Source organism: Hemitrygon akajei, chromosome 1 (assembly GCF_048418815.1).
Source record: "Hemitrygon akajei chromosome 1, sHemAka1.3, whole genome shotgun sequence".
In the NCBI taxonomy this organism is placed as follows: domain Eukaryota; kingdom Metazoa; phylum Chordata; class Chondrichthyes; order Myliobatiformes; family Dasyatidae; genus Hemitrygon; species Hemitrygon akajei.
In genome coordinates, this window is record NC_133124.1 from 73374207 (window position 1) to 73389843 (window position 15637).

The following is a 15637-nucleotide window of genomic DNA, read 5'->3' on the forward strand; positions in this document are numbered from 1 at the left end:
GAAGCAGGTATGACGGAGGTTGTTTAAGAGGTTCTTAGACACATGAATATGCAGGGAAGGAGGGATATAGAGCAAGTGCCTGCAGAAGGGGTTAAGAGTGATTGGCTTAATTAATTTCTCATTTGAGTGAAGGACATTGAGAGGCGTATTAAATTATTAGAGGCCAGCAAGCACCTTTTCCCCCCAGGGTGCCAATGGCCAATCCCAGGCCACATCCTTTTTAAGAGGAGTAGTGGAAAGTTTAGGGGATATGTCTGAGGTCAGTTTTTGTTCACACATAAGAGTGGTGTATGTCTGGAATGCACTGCCAGCAGTGGTGGTTGAGGCAAATATATTAGGGGCATTTAAGATACACTTAAATAAGCACACGGATGGAAGAAACATGGAGGGTTATGGACTGTGTAGGAGGGAAGAGGTAGATTGATTGTGGAATAGGTGAAAGGTCAGCACCACGACATGGGCCGAAGGGCCTGTTCCTGGGCTGTACTCTGGCCAGAGGTGAAGACAATGAAGAATACAAACAGAGCACCCCCCAGCTGGTTCCATGGGCACCAAACATGTGACCTACACTGCGAGAGGCAGTCTGATCTCCTCACTGCAAGGCTCATCGTATTATAGAGTCACAGAGTACTACAGCACAGAAACAAGCCCTGTGGCTCACCTAATTCATACTGACCTGATCTTCTGTCTAGTCCCATCTACCTGCATCCAGACCATATCCCTCCACACCCCTCCCATTGAACATCCTCTTAAATTACACAACTGAATCCATATCGATCACTTCCAGCTGCAGCTCATTCCACATTCACACCATCCTCTGAGTGAAGACGTTTCCTCCTTATATTTCACCTTTCACCCTAAACCTATGAACTTTAGTTCCAGACACCCAGCCTCAGGGATTAAAAGCCTGCATGCATACACTCTTATCAATATCCCTCATAATTCTGCATAAACCTCGAGAGATTTCCCCCTCATTCTCCTGTGCTCCAGGGAATAAAGTCTTAATCCATTCAACCTTTCCCTATAACTCAGGTTCAATCCCCTTGGTCAGCCTGGATGTTCAAAGCCTCTGGTTTGGTGTGTACAGAAGACAAAGGCCCAATGCCTGCAAGTTTCAGCCCTGGGCCACTGGAGGCTGGAGGCCAGAGGTTGGAGGAGAGCGAGAGAGCGAGAAGAGGTTTGTTTTGTTATCGCTCCTGTTGTTCTGCTGAACATGCCTCTTTTGGCATCGGAACGTGTGGCAACAGTTGCGGGCTGCCCCCAGCACATCGTTACGTTGTGTTGGTTGTTAACACAAACAATGCATTTCACTCATGTTTCGATGTACGTGTGATAAATAAACTAATCTGAATCTCAAGTGCCGACCACATCTATGTAAATTTTCTCTGCTCTCTTTTAGCCCTGTTGTGATGCCCCTCAGTGCAATTCCTAGTGCTCTCCCACTCCGTCCTTGCCTGCCCGGATCACTCACAGGGCAGCAACGGACAGCCATGTTGGATCAACACTCTCTAGAGTTTAAAGAAATGGAAACAGAGTGGGTTGGAGGGGGGATCTCAATGAGTTGCACAGTTATAGTCATATTTATACAACACTGAGCACATCCTTCAACCCAACTCGTCCATGCTATCCCATTCAAACTAGGCCCATTTGCCTGTCATTGGCCCATATGCCTCTCAACCTTTCTATCCATGGACCTGTCAAAATATCTTTTTTTTGATCCGGGCAGGCAAGGACGGAGTGGGAGAGCGCATATGAGCACAGGCTTGGACATTAAGTGGCATAGAGACCAAATAGTCTTCCCCTTCTTCCACGTGACCCATCCCTTCCTGCTGACCTGTCCCTAGGAATTGCACTGTGGGGCATCACAACAGGGCTAAAAGAGAGCAGAGAAAATTTACGTAGATGTGGTCGGCACTTGAGATTCAGATTAGTTTATTTATCACACGTACATCGAAACATGAGTGAAATGCATTGTTTGTGTTAACAACCAACACAACTTAACGATGTGCTGGGGGCACCCACCCATCTCAATTACTTCCTCTGGCAGCTCATTCGATATACCCACCATCACCCTCTGTGTAAGAAGCTTGCCTCTTTAAATCTTTATCACTTTAAACCCACGCTCACTAGTTTTAGGTTTTCCCACCCTAGGGAAAAGACTGTGACCACCCACCTTATCTGCCCCCTTAATGATTTTATAAACTTCTATTAGGTTGCCTCTCAGCCCCCTATGCTCCACTGGGAATAAATCCAATTGACTCAATCTTGAGCCTTTTCGACGTGGGGGTGAGTAGCAGGAGGAGGGGCATGGTTTCAGGACGGAGCCTCCCACTTCAGATGGAAATGAGTAGAAAGTTCATCTCTCAGAGGGTCAGGTCTCCCCCCGAGAGCTGGAGGTACAATCAGTGAATGCAGTTGAAGGCTCCTACGTTGCACGGTCTTGTGGATGGGCAGGAACATTGGGCCAAGGGACAGCAGAGCAGCCTTGAGGGGCCGAATAGCTGCCACCTGCTTCTGTTTATTTTCTTCTCAGGTTTATGGACTGGGGAAGATTTCTACAATATGAGAGAAAGGGGCTTAGAAGGAACACAGAGAGAAAAATAATTAGAGAGAGTGAAGAGAGAGAGAGAATAATTAGAGGAGGGTGAAGAGAGAGAGAGATGGAAGGTGTGATGAGAGGGACAGGTTGAGAGAGGGAGGGTGGAATGCAAAAGAGAGGCGAGGGATGGTGGAGAGAGGAAGTCTCCATAGAGGAGGAGGGTGCAGTGAGAGAGGTTGGGAGATGGAGTATGAAGAGAAGAGAGGGATGGTGTAGAGAGGGGGAGACTAGAGAGAAAAGGAGAAAGAGAAAGAGAGGGGGCAGTGAGAGAAAAAGACAGAAATTGAGAGAGGAAAAGAGAGCGAGGCAAAAATTGAGAAAGAAAGACATATAGCAAGAGAGAGACAGAAAGTGAGAGAGAAAGCAAAATATAAACTTATATCCCTGAGTACTGAGCACCTTATTTAAGAGAAAATATAATCTGACAAAGCAACGATCAAGCAATGTAACATCCTCCTCATGATCCCAGTCCCTGCCTCCCTCCTCTTTGTTAAGATGCTCATTAAAACCCCAATCTGCTCAAACTTATGATCGCCTCTCCCAACATCCACGACAGCCCTTGGTTCTTGTTGGTTTACACTTGCATGAAGCAGCAGGCCGATTTACTGTGTTAAATATGCTACATAAATGCCAGTTGTTAACAAAGTCTTTTTTCCCCATTAACACAATCCATCACCACCCAGGAGTTTGACAGCAGCTCCCCATCAATTAAACGCTGAGTGGGAAATTTAAATCAATGGTTTAGAATTTTTGACACGTGTCCTGGAGACTCTCTGCATTAAAAATATCATCAGTGAAAATCTCATATCAAAGATTCCCACTATTTATTGCAGTCCTTTCAGTGGAGTTGTAGAGTTGACACTGTCCAGATTTGTTACACAAATAAAACAAATAACCAGTACTCCAAATGCAGCACTTAAAACTCAATGTTTAGTTATTGAAGTAGCAACAAAGAACTAAAGGGAAGGTATCTTGTACCTCTTCTCCTTCCCTTCACGTCTAGGCAATTCACGTCTAGGGAAACATGTTTTTTAATGTCCACATTTAAAACCTGTTCTTTTTTTATCCCCCTTCATAATTAACACATTCCTACTAGCTGTCTCAGCCTTGGTCATGAAAATACACACTCGAATTACACCAGTCTCTGCATCATACTTTAACGTAATTCAACAAAAGGCTCCTGAAGCCCAGTCCACAAGCTTTAGGGGGTTACACGGTGTTGATGGTATGAATTTATCAGAAGTAAGAAGAGCCTTCAGCTATTGCCAGCCACAAGCACAATGTTAAATGTCAATTTTCGCTATTAATGCAGCGGGGGGGGGGGGGGGGTGGATAACTGGATATCTGTCGCAATAATCAGTCATAACTATTGATTTATAAAAGAACTGCACTCTCAACATTGGCTCACCGAACTCCAAATCCAACCACAGGATCGCAATTATTTTATTTAAGAGCACCTTTGGTGAATCTTTATGCTTCAGTGGTTATGCATTAGTACCATTGTAATTCTTCAAATGCATGGAAGCACCTTTGAGAAACAGGTAAATGACATTGCAATATTTAAAATACTCAACATACAGTTCCAATTGTTGTGGAGCAGCTCTGCTCTGTAATTTCAGTTTTGTTCAGAGTGGCATCTATTCCTTACTAATCTTGAAGGCTTCAAACACTCTTCCTACATTAAAATGTAAACCCACCTTTCAAAGATATCCAACTAGACAAGATTGCCTGCTGATTTTATTGCAATCACATCCAGGTTAAGAAAACTTAGTAAGATTGATCTTTTCGTTAAAACCATTGTTTAAATCTGACACTAAAGCGAACACTGAATCTTGCCATTTTATTGTATATTTAGTAAATTTTATTGTTACATATTTGAAGCTGTGTGTGTGTGTGTTCGTTCTGTGGACTCTTGCCCCAGGTTAATTTATCCAAAACAATCCCGGTCTAATGACTGTAGAGAGCCACCAGTTCCCTTTGGGGAGGGTGGGGGTGGAATCCCACAAGTGTAGATGTTCGGGTAGGGACCCTGTGCATTAACCAGCTGGCAAGCCTAGGTGCCAGCCACTGCTGCCGACTGCAGCCCACGGTCGTTGCTGCTCCTGCCACTGTTTATTTGCGACTATTTGTTATTTTTGCAGCTTCTCGGCATCAGAGCCACGTGAGCTGGAACCCAAGGCAACTCGGCCGCAACATTCCTTCACACCCGGTATACAATGCATCTTAACTAAGTCACACTACCTACAAACACTGCACCTGGTCCCACACTAGGATATAGTGTGGCTTAACTAAGTTATACCCTTTACACGTAACGCCTTAACCAATTCGTTACCTATCTATAATGTACCTCAACTAATTCCTTCTGCTTTCCTTAAAGATTGTATCTGAACCAACTCGTTCCGTTTTACAATGCATCTTAACTAAGTAGTGTTCTTTTAAAAATGTATCTGAATCGAGTCCTCCTTTTACAATGTATCTTTAAAAAAGTCGTTTTCTTTTTAAAATGTATCTTAACCAAGTCCTCTTTTTACAACGTATCTTAACTAAGTCGGGTTTTCTTAACACTGCATCTTAACTAAGTCGTGTCCTTTCACAGTGTACCTTCTAAGTAAGACTCATGTGCTAGGTCCGTATATCTTAATTGCCCGAAGCCCGGCACGTATTGTATCTCAATCGGCTCCCACCACCCGTCAGTACTGCACACCGTGAGTGGGGTGGGCGAGAAGGCCGAGCCTCTTCGGCCCAAGGAGAGCTAGCTGGACAATCTGCCCCATCCCCTCCCTTCCCCTCCCTTCTTCCCTCCTCTCACCCCTTCTCCTACCTTTACTCTCCCTCCCTCTACCGCACCCTCTCCCCCTTCTCTCCCCTCCACACCTCCCTCCCTCTCTCCGCCTCCCCAGCCCTCAAGCTCCCCGACCCTCGCCACCCCCGCTCCGCTTCTTCGAGCGGAACAGCGAACAAACGCGGAGCTACTCACTCTCACCCCGTTTATTTTATTCCTCCTGATTTAACTTTTGACACATTCACGGAATTTTTTTGTGTGTGTGTCTTAGCTTGGTGCGTGCTGACGGTTACTTACCTCTCAGTGATCTTGGCTTAGCTTGCTTGCGGCGAGACATCCTAAGCGTAAAAGAAATACCCTCTTCAAGACTTCGGTATGGGGCTTTTTTTTTGTCCTCGCCTCTCTTATTAAAAGCCCCCTTGATACGTTCCCCAGCGCTCGGCCGCCCACTGAAAATGTTACTGCCCCTCTCTCTCTCTCTCTCTCTCTTTATCTCTCTCCCATAGAATTAAAAATAATCAGATCAACGCTCTCCAAAAAAACGGCAGCATCCAGTAAAATCTGTTCTTTTCTTGCAATAAAGAATTAAATCTTCAAAGACTTAAGATCACTACAGTCCACCCGCAATTGTTTTTTCTTAAAAAAATAAAATGCAGGGGATAAAAATCAAGCGTATATAAAATAAAAAATATATTGGAAGCTTATAATACTTTTGCTGCATTCTTGAAACTCCTTCTGGGGGGAGAGGGGGTCTTTCTACAATTTTACATACACATCTTTATATTTAAAAATCCTTGTTTGGACGCAGCGCTTGCGAAAGGTCAATTCTGAGCAGAACAGAGAGTGGCGACCTGCCCCCGATCCTTCCTCATCACAAACCTGCAAGATCTTGGACTGCGCTGTCGCTCCGGTACTCCACATAATAATGGAAAATTTAAACAAGGCCCCAAACCCATCAGGATAGCTCCAGAGGGGGCCCCATACCCACAGGGATACGCACTGTACGTAATCACTGAGGAAATCATTGTCAGATTGAGAGTGCACGTTTGGTGCATGAAACCGGAAAGCCGCAAGCAAGATCTGGATTCCCAGAACCCAAAAAAACTCCGGATCTGGAGCGTGGTGTGGCTGTAGCCTCGGCTTCTGCTCTCTCCATCTCCCTTCCCTTCCCTTCCCACTTTCAGAACAACTGCTTTCAAAGCCGTACTATTCCCCCTTCTGGTCGGACCTCATATACAGCGCAACCTCACCTACCCGAGTCGCGCGCGGCATCAGGAATAAACCCACTCTGGCAACAAGGATCTCCTGTCCTAGGCGAATTCCTTCGCAACTTTCCGCCAGAAATCTTCCTCAGAGGCGTTCGTTCTTTCCGTTTGCTACTGTTGCCTGCTCGGCTATATTCCTGCGGCACTTGAAAGTTACTTTGAAAAAGCCCTGGCGTTTGTTTTGAGAAGTTGCAACGTTTGTGTGTTTGAAAGTGGCAGTGTGTGTTTTTGTTTGTGAGTGAGTTTGCAACACTTGTTAAAATGTAAATCGGAATCGCTGGAAAAAATCACAGCAGGGCAGCCAACGCCGCCTGAAGAGCTGCGATGTGAGAAGCTGTATTTGTTTAAAAGTTTGTTTTGAAAAATTGTACCTATTGCAAAAATTACAAGATTTAAAAATATTAATATTAGTTTTGAAAATAAGAATTTGGAGTTGTGATATTTGACACGTTCTAATATATCTTGAAGAGTTATTGAAAAATATCTATTTTGAAACATTTTTAAAACTTAACATTCATTATTTTTTAAAACAACATATTAATTAAAAGTTATATCTTAAAATTGCATTTAATTTAAAAGGATGAAATATTTATTTCAAAAAGTTAGCTATTTTAAAAATTACTACTAGTTATTTTGTTGAATTATAGGAATTCATAGTGTCCTGTCTACTTAAAGAAGAAAATTATAACTTTGGAAGTTTGGAATACTTTGAAAAGTTGTACTGATTGTTCTTCAAAACGTGATATTTTCTAAAATTAGGTTAGTTATATTTAAAAGTTCTGACATTTCGAATTTGTAGTAAATATATTCTAATGCTGTGTTCATTTTGAAAAATAGTACTATGAAAATATATAAACTGCCCAGTTTTAATATTTATCTTGAAAAGTCATAACATTCAGAAAGCAGTATTATTCATAGTATGTTGAACAAATCTCTAATTCATTGTGAAAACGTTTTGAAAATTAATATTGAGAAACTGTGATTTTAAACATTCTATAATTTTATAAATTGCTTTATTATAGTATTTAAATCCTGATACTTTGAAAAATTGTAATATTGATCAATAGTAACATTCTGAAAATATATTTAACAATAAAAGTTATAGTTTTAAAAATCCAAATATTTTGAAAGGTTATAATATGTTGAAAGCAACATTTTATTTTGAATTCAGTTTTGTTTTCCCTTGTACTATCTCAATGCACAATTTAATGATTGATATCTATGAACAGTATGCAGACAAGCTTGGTACATATGACAATAATAAACTATTTCACTAGTTCAGCTGTAATAATTAATTTGGATTGTGTGTTTTAAATTTTGAAACGTAAATGGGATGAATGTGATTACCAGCTACAGATTGACTCCTTCAATGCTCGTTGATGTTAACTAGTGGGGAAGTTCACTAAATTGAAAACGGTGTAACTGCTACCCCCAACCATGCGTGTGCTGTCCCGCATACCTTTGACTTTTGTGCCTGCATGCTACTAAATTACTTAGCAACACACGCAAAATGCTGGAGGAATTCAGCAGGTCAGGCAGCATCTATGCAAAAAGGTAAACAGTCAACATTCCGAGACCTTTGTCAGGACTAAAGAGGGTCTCAGCCCGAAGCGTCAACTGTTTATTTTTTCCATAAATGCTGCCTGACCTGCCGAATTCCTCCAGTGTTTTCTGTGTATTGTTTTGGATTTCCAGCATCTGCAGGCTTTCTCTTATTTATGATTAAATTACTTTTCTACTGATTCCAGTACCAGAGGCATTCAAATGTATGAAACTACTTTTGAGCTGTCAGTGCTGAGGGTAGGTAGTTAGCTTCCACCCAATACCCAGGCAGCATTTAAAATCCACTGCCCCTCAAGGGAAGGTTGTGCGGTGGAGACCTCCAGCACATCCCATCCCATACTTCCTGAGGCAGGGATTTAGAGTGGGCCAGGGAGCTGCAACCTTGTCTGTTGACACCAGATGGAAGGTCAGAACTAATGCCACCAACTAAAGACCTACTGAGTCGTGGAGCTCAGGAATGATCGTGGGTCTCAATTGGAGATGGAGGTGTCAATAGTGCTTCAAAATAGGTCTGCGTGTCGCTGTTGCAGTGAAGAGTGAATCACACCAGGCAAGATTCGTGTTCAGGCCTTTGCAGAGAGTAAATACTCACTGGAAGACCGTCGAGCTGACAGACCAGGTCATCCATCACTGGTTTGACAGAAGCACTGACATCGGGTACTCAAACCAACATCCCAGCTCCTCCCCCAACCATGCATGGCAGGACATCGAAACACAGCAGGAAAAAGTGGGGGTGGGGACATTTAAAGGAGATCTGAGAGGCACGTTTTTCACACAGAGGGTCGTGTTTCTATGAAACAAGCTACCGGAGGAGCTGGTGGAAGCAATCAAACGACATTTGATCGGGTAGAATTTTGCAGCACGGAAACAGATCCTGCAGCCCAGTTTGTCCCTGCTGACCAAGGTGCCCGTCTGAGCTAAATCCCATTTGCCTTTGTCTGGTCCATCAGAGGCAGGGGTCAGCAGCTTTAAATTCCTGTGTTATCATTTCAGATCGTCTGTCCTGGGTCAAGCACATAAGTGCAAATACGAAGACAGCATGGCAACAGCTCCACATTCTTAGAAGCTTGTGAGGATTCGGCATGTCATCTAAAACTTTGAACTTCTATAGATGTGCAGTGGAGAGTATCGAGGTTGCATCAAGGCCTGGTATGGAAACACCAATGCCCTTCTTTGGAAAAGCGTGCAAGAAGTATTCAATATAGCCCAGTTCATCACGAGTAAAGTCCTCTCGCCATTGAGCACATCTACACGGAAAGCAGTATCTACCATCAAGGCCATGGTGTCTTCTCAATACTGTCATCAGGAAGAGGTACAGGAGCCTTAGGACTCACGCCACCAGGTTCAGGAACAGATATTACACCTCAACCATCAGGCTCTTGAACCAGGGTTAACTTCACTCAGTTTCACTTACCCCATCACTGAACTGTTCCCACAACCTATGGACTCACTTTGAAGGACTCTTCATCTCATATTATCAATATTTGTTTGTTTATGTGTTATTATGGCTTTTTCTTTCTTTTTGTATTTGCACAGTTTGTTGTATTTTCCATGTTGGTTGTTTGTCCGTTCTGTGGGGTGCAGTCCTTCCTTGATTCTATTGTGTTTCTTGTATTTACTATGAATGCCTGCAAGAAAATGGACCTCAGAGTTGTATATAGTGGCATGTACAGTACGTACTTTGATAATAAATTTACTTTGATCCTTGAACTTTGATCTTTGATATCCCTCTAGTCCTATCCTATCCATGTACCTTTCCAAATATCATAATTGTACCTGGCTGTACCATAGCTTTTGATAGCTTATTCCAAATGGCTGCCATCTTCTGTGTGAAAATCTTGCCCTCAGGTCCCTTTTAAATTTACCTCCCTCACTTTAAACCCATGTCCTCCTGTTTTGGACTCCCCTATCCTGAATGTGCCCATTCAGGTAACCTCTGCCCCTCTATGAGGTCACCCCTCAGTCACGTACATACCAGGGAATACAATCCCCGCCCATCCTCAAGTTCTGATAATATCCTCAGAAATCATTTTGCATACACTCCAATTTAATAACATCTTTCCTGTAGCAGGGTGACTGGAACTGTACACAGCACTCTGAGTGTGGCCTTATTAAAGTCTTTTACAGCAGTACCGTGCTCACTATCCCAGAATAGAGTCACAGACCACTACAGCACTGAAACAGGGCCTTCAGCCCAACTAGACTGTGCCAAAAAGATCTTCTGCCTAGTCTCATCTACCTGCACCAGTGCCATAGTTTTCAAGAGGGTGCGAAGGAGATTTACAGAATGCTGCCTGGATTATGTCCAATGAGGATAGGCTGAGTGAGCTAGCCATTTTCTCTTTGGAGTGAAGGAGGAGGAGAGGCAACTTAATAGAAGTAAACAAAATGTTAAGAGGCAAAGATTGAGCAGGTGGTTAATACAAGGGGGCATAATTTTAAGGTGATTGGAGGAAAGCATGGGGGGAGTTAGAGGTAGGTTTGTTTTACATAAGTGTGTGGAATGTGCTGCCAGGGGTTGGTGGTAGGGGCAGATATATTAGAGATATTTAATAAACTCTTAGATAGGCACATGGATGATAGGAAAATGTGAGGGATGAGGGTTAGATTGATCTTAGAGTAGGTTAAAAGGTCAGCTCAACACTATGGGCTGAAGTGCTTGTACCATACTGCAGTGTTCTATTTTATACAGTCCCATCCATGGACTTACCAAACATCTCTTAAATGTTATAATTAAACCAGCATCTGCCACTTCCATCAGCATCTCATTCCACACTCGTACCTCTCTCTGAATGAAGAAGTTCTCCCACAGGTTTCACTTTTCATCCTAAACCTATGACCTCTCACCTAACGCGATCAGGAAAAAGCCATATTTGTACCCCTCATGAATTTGTAAATCACTACAAGGTCTCTCCTCATTCTCCTGTGCTCCAGGGACCAATGAACAATGCTCGAATTGGGAAGGACTTGAGGGATACGGGTCTAATGAAGGCAAATGGGACTAGTGAATATTGGCATCATGGTTAGCATGTACAACTTGGGCCAAAGGGCTAGCTTCTGTACTGTACATCTCTATGACTCTATTACATGAGAATAAGGAACAGGTCGACTATTCTATCCCTAGACCCTATTTGCCCATTCAAAAGAATGTACAACTAGAACAGTAAAACACAGTAACTAGCCCTTTGGCCCACCGTATCTGTGCTGATCATGATGCCAAATTAAATTAGATCTCTTCTGTCTGCACTCGATCCATATCCCTCTATTCACCACGTATCCATGTGTTTGAAAAGCCTCTTTAGTACCACTATCATATCTACTTCCATCTCCACCCCTATGGGCACATTCCAGGCACCCACCACCCTCCACGTAAAAACACATTGCCCTCCCCATCTCATTTGAACTATATCGCTGTCACCTTAAACGCATGTACACCAGTATCTGACATTTCTACCCTGAGAAAAAGACTCAGTCTACCTTATCAATGCCCCTCAGACGTTTATTTGTTGCTGGACTGAGATCCATTTTCCTGACCACTGTGCACCTTTGACCCCCCCCCCACCCCCCCCAGCCCATAGAACAGAAATCGCACTGTGTTGATCCTTCTTTAAGAGAATTTCTAAGATTCACCGCTATCCAAGCAAAGAAGTTCCTCCTCTCCTCTGAAATGGTGGGAGAACTCAGTAGGTCTGTCAGTGTCCATGAGGAGAAAGGCATTATCGTTTCGGGTCGAAACCATGCTTCAGGATTGGGTGTTGCTGCTCGACCTGCTGAGCTCATAGAACATAAAACCGAGATCAGTACAGCCCTTTGGCTCACAATATTGTGCTGACTTGTTAACCTACTCTAAGATCAATCTAACCCTTCCCTCCCACATAGCCCTCCAGTTTTCTTCATCAATGTATCCACCTAAGAGTCTCTGATACCACCTATTTTACTTCCATTTCTCATCCCCATTCCAGCATGTTGGTCTATGGCCTCCTCTACTGCCACGATACTCCAATCTGACAGCATGAATATCAATTTCTCCCCCATCCCCTTCTCTCTTTTTGTCCATTCCCCATTCTGGTGCCTCCCTAACCCCTTCTCTTCTCCCCACCTCCTTCTGGTGCCTTCCCTCCTTCTCTTTCTCTAATGGCCCATTCTCCTGTCCTATCAGATTCCTCCTTCTTCAGCCCCTTACCTTTTCTGCCTATCATGTCCTAGTTTCTCACTTCATCTCCCCTGTCCCAGCCACATATCTTCCTCCTCAGCTGGTTTTATCTATCACTTGCCAGCTTGTACTCCCTCCCTTCCCTGCCCCACCTTCTCGTTTTCACTTCTTCCCCCTTCCTTTCCAGTCTGGATGAAGGGTCTTGGACTGAAACAGCAACTGTTCACTCATCTCCATAGATGCTGACCTACTGAGTTCCTCCAGCATATTGTGCTTACTTCTCTAATGTATCAGCCTCTACCATTATCCCCCAGCAATGTGTTGCCTACATTTATCACTCTCTGTGTTTAAAACCCACCTCCGACATCCCTCCTAAACTATCCTCCAATACCTTAAAATTATGCCCTCTTATATTAGCCATTGCTGCTCTGGGAAAAAGTCACTGGTTGTCCACTCTGTCTTATCACTTTGTGCACCTCCATCAAGTTTCTTCTCATCCTCCTTCACTCCAGGGAGAAAAGTGCTAGATCACTCAACCTTTCTTCATAAGAAATGCGCTCTAAATGAGACATTATCCTGGTAAACCTCCTCTGCATCCTCTCTAAACATCCTTCCTCCAGCAAACATTTTGTTACTCCTTTATTGTGAGACTCTGCCCCTTGGTGCCTCCACCAGGGGTAACACCCACCCAAACATTAACACTTCAATCCCCCTTAGAAACCTGTGCCTGCTCTCCAAGGCTTCAGCCCCTTCCAGACATGGTGCCCCCTCTCCCAATACTGGAGGGGCAGGAAATAATGGGGTGTCAATAATGGGGCAGCTGGGAGGGGGAAAGGGTGAGAGATCTGCCCTCAGAGGGTGGTTGTGTCCACCCAAGATGACTGCAAAGCAATTCTCCTATTTGCTTCTCAGTGAGGAATAGGGAGTGAGATACCAACCTTTGATGAGGAAAATCCTCATTGAAACATCTGCTGTAGTCATAGTGTTGGTAAAAGCACATTTCCAGGGCTTTTGCTGGGTGGGTGTTGAGAGACTACCTGCCTGGAATGGTGGTAATTTCTGCACTTCATTACAACATAGAAGGAGACTGTGCTGATTTATGAAGCAATCATCCTCCCTGGCTATTTGGCCCATCAAGTCTCCATCCAATCCTCTTGCTAACTCTCCCTGTAACCTATTTTGTCCACATTTCTACATCACATTCGACTCCTTGCCCACACCCCAGGAGCAATTGACCATGGACAATTAACCCTCTACCCTCCACAGTGTTTGGAATATGGGAGTAACCTAGAAAACCTTGGGGGATACAGAGAAAACCTGCAAACTCCACGCAGACTGTGCCAGAGGTCAGAGTCAAACCTAGGAATCTGGAACTCTGAGGCAGTGGCTCTACAGGCTGTGTCATCATGTCTCCCCAGATTCTAGGGGGCATATGATAAGGGGTTGAATATCTGGAGCAGAACTCTGTCACTCACTGGATTGTGGATCAGCAGAGAACTGCAGAGACAGAGTTATTCTGGATAGACAAGATTGAGATGGGCAGGTTTATGGATTAGGAGAGGCATAGATTGTGGAGATTGATGTACACGACCAGCTGTGATTGTGGAAGAGGTTCAAAGTCTATTGGTCATATTTTTCTTTGTGTTCTTTTAAATAATAGCTTGAAACTCATTCCGTTTTGATTGCAGTGATAGTTTATGGGTGGAATGTTAATTAGTCTTCTGTGAGCTGCATTTGAAGTTATTGCATTAATTTTAAATTTAAGTATTGTGGGGTAAGTATTGAGGTAGGGAGATCATGCATCTTCCTTATCAAGGAATTCTCTTCTTTGGGTTATTGGAGAAATCGAATTTCTAAGGCTCCGTGAAAACAGCTTAAAGTATTGTTTCACGTCAGGAAATAGCCCAATACTATTGCAGTCAGTTTTGATTTGCTGAATTGTATAGTGATGTACCAGTATCTCCCAGGATCTCAGTTGCAATTTTAAGGACAGCATTACATTCCTGTGATATTACTCCTTGTTACTGTGAAATGCAGAGCACAGTTTTGATGCTAACCTGAATGTCATTAGTGCCGCAAAATAATTATATAGAATCTTGAACTATTGCTCGAAAACTCAACTGGACCAGGCCCAGGGGTGCAAGAGCTGGACAGACTGGCTATCCTGCTGTGAAGGACTCACAGCGAGTGGTGGGGCCCTATGGGGGTGTTGCAGAACAGAGGGGTTTAGGAGTACAGGTACATGGTTCCCTGAAAGTGGCGCTGCAGGTAAACAGGGTGGTGAAGGAGGCTTATGACACACAGGCATCATCAGTTTGGGCACTGAGTACGGAGTATAAGATGTTATGTTGCAATTGTACAAGGTATTGGGGAGGCAATGCTTGGAGTACCGTGTACAGTTCTGATAAACCTGCTAAAGGAAATTATTAAATTGGAGTGGGTGCAAAAAAGGATTAATGATGTTGTTAGCAGGACTGGAGGACCTGAGTTATCTGGAGTGATTGGACAGGCTGGTTCTGTTTTCCCTGGAGCGTTGGAGGCTTTATGGGGGTTTGTAAAATCATGAGGGGCATAAATGAAGTGCTTTTCCCAAGGGTAGAGAAATCCAACACAAGTTTAAAGTCAGAGTGGGATGATTTAAAAGGAGCAACTTTTTCACACAGACAGCAGGGAGTATTCAGAATGAGCTGCTGGAAGAAGTGGTAGAGGCAGGTACGACTGCAGTGTTTAGAAGATACTTGTTCAGGTACACGGATTGGAAATATCATTATTGATATTGAGTTTATGGTCATGTGAGGTACGGGTACAATGGAAAACTTGCCTGCAGCAGCATCACAGGCACAGATAACTCACAGAAAATAAATTATGCAAGACAGGAGGGAGGGGGAGAGGGAGAGGGAGAGAGGGTGAGAGAGAGAGAGGGAGAGAGGGAGGGGGAGAGGGAGAGAGGGAGAGAGAGAGAGAGAGAGAATGCAAAAACAAAGACACAATCAGAGACAAGGTGATGCACCATCAATAACTCTCGGAGACGTGAGGCGAGATATAGGCTTTTATTGGCTGGAAGAAAGAACAAGCAGCAAGTGACCACCACACTACATCCTGGAGACTGAGGCTGGGGCTGTGTCTCCAATCGCCTTTATACCGGGGTCCATGGGAGGAGCCACAGGAGCAGTCAGCGGGGGGGACATGTCCAGACAGGTATATGTAGTTCACCACACAAGGCCATTGTAGGGCAAGAGGTTGTTTGTACTGTTCAGGCCAGTTCAAGAACATGA

General features: G+C 43.8%; 1 protein-coding gene and 1 long non-coding RNA gene across 9 annotated transcripts in view; one reads left to right on the top strand and one right to left on the bottom strand.

Annotated features, from left to right (window-relative positions):
• znf521 (zinc finger protein 521) overlaps window positions 1-6681 on the bottom strand; it is a 464427-nt gene extending 457746 nt beyond the window's left edge. For 6 of the 8 annotated variants that reach the window (XR_012098951.1, XM_073045635.1, XM_073045654.1 and 3 more), the window contains exons 1-2: window positions 6261-6436; window positions 5679-5719 (exon numbers count right to left, since the gene is read on the bottom strand). Coding sequence is in view for 7 of the 8 variants with exons in the window: in XM_073045635.1 (XP_072901736.1) it covers window positions 5679-5719; window positions 6261-6436 (217 nt within the window). In the remaining variant the exon portion in view is untranslated. The other 2 variants (XM_073045672.1, XM_073045665.1) reach the window with 2 other exon arrangements.
• LOC140727866 (uncharacterized) lies at window positions 6620-10095 on the top strand. Its single transcript, XR_012098957.1, has 3 exons — window positions 6620-6972; window positions 7294-7405; window positions 9203-10095. It is a non-coding gene; the product is annotated as an uncharacterized lncRNA (long non-coding RNA).
• Window positions 10096-15637: the final 5542 nt, after the last annotated feature.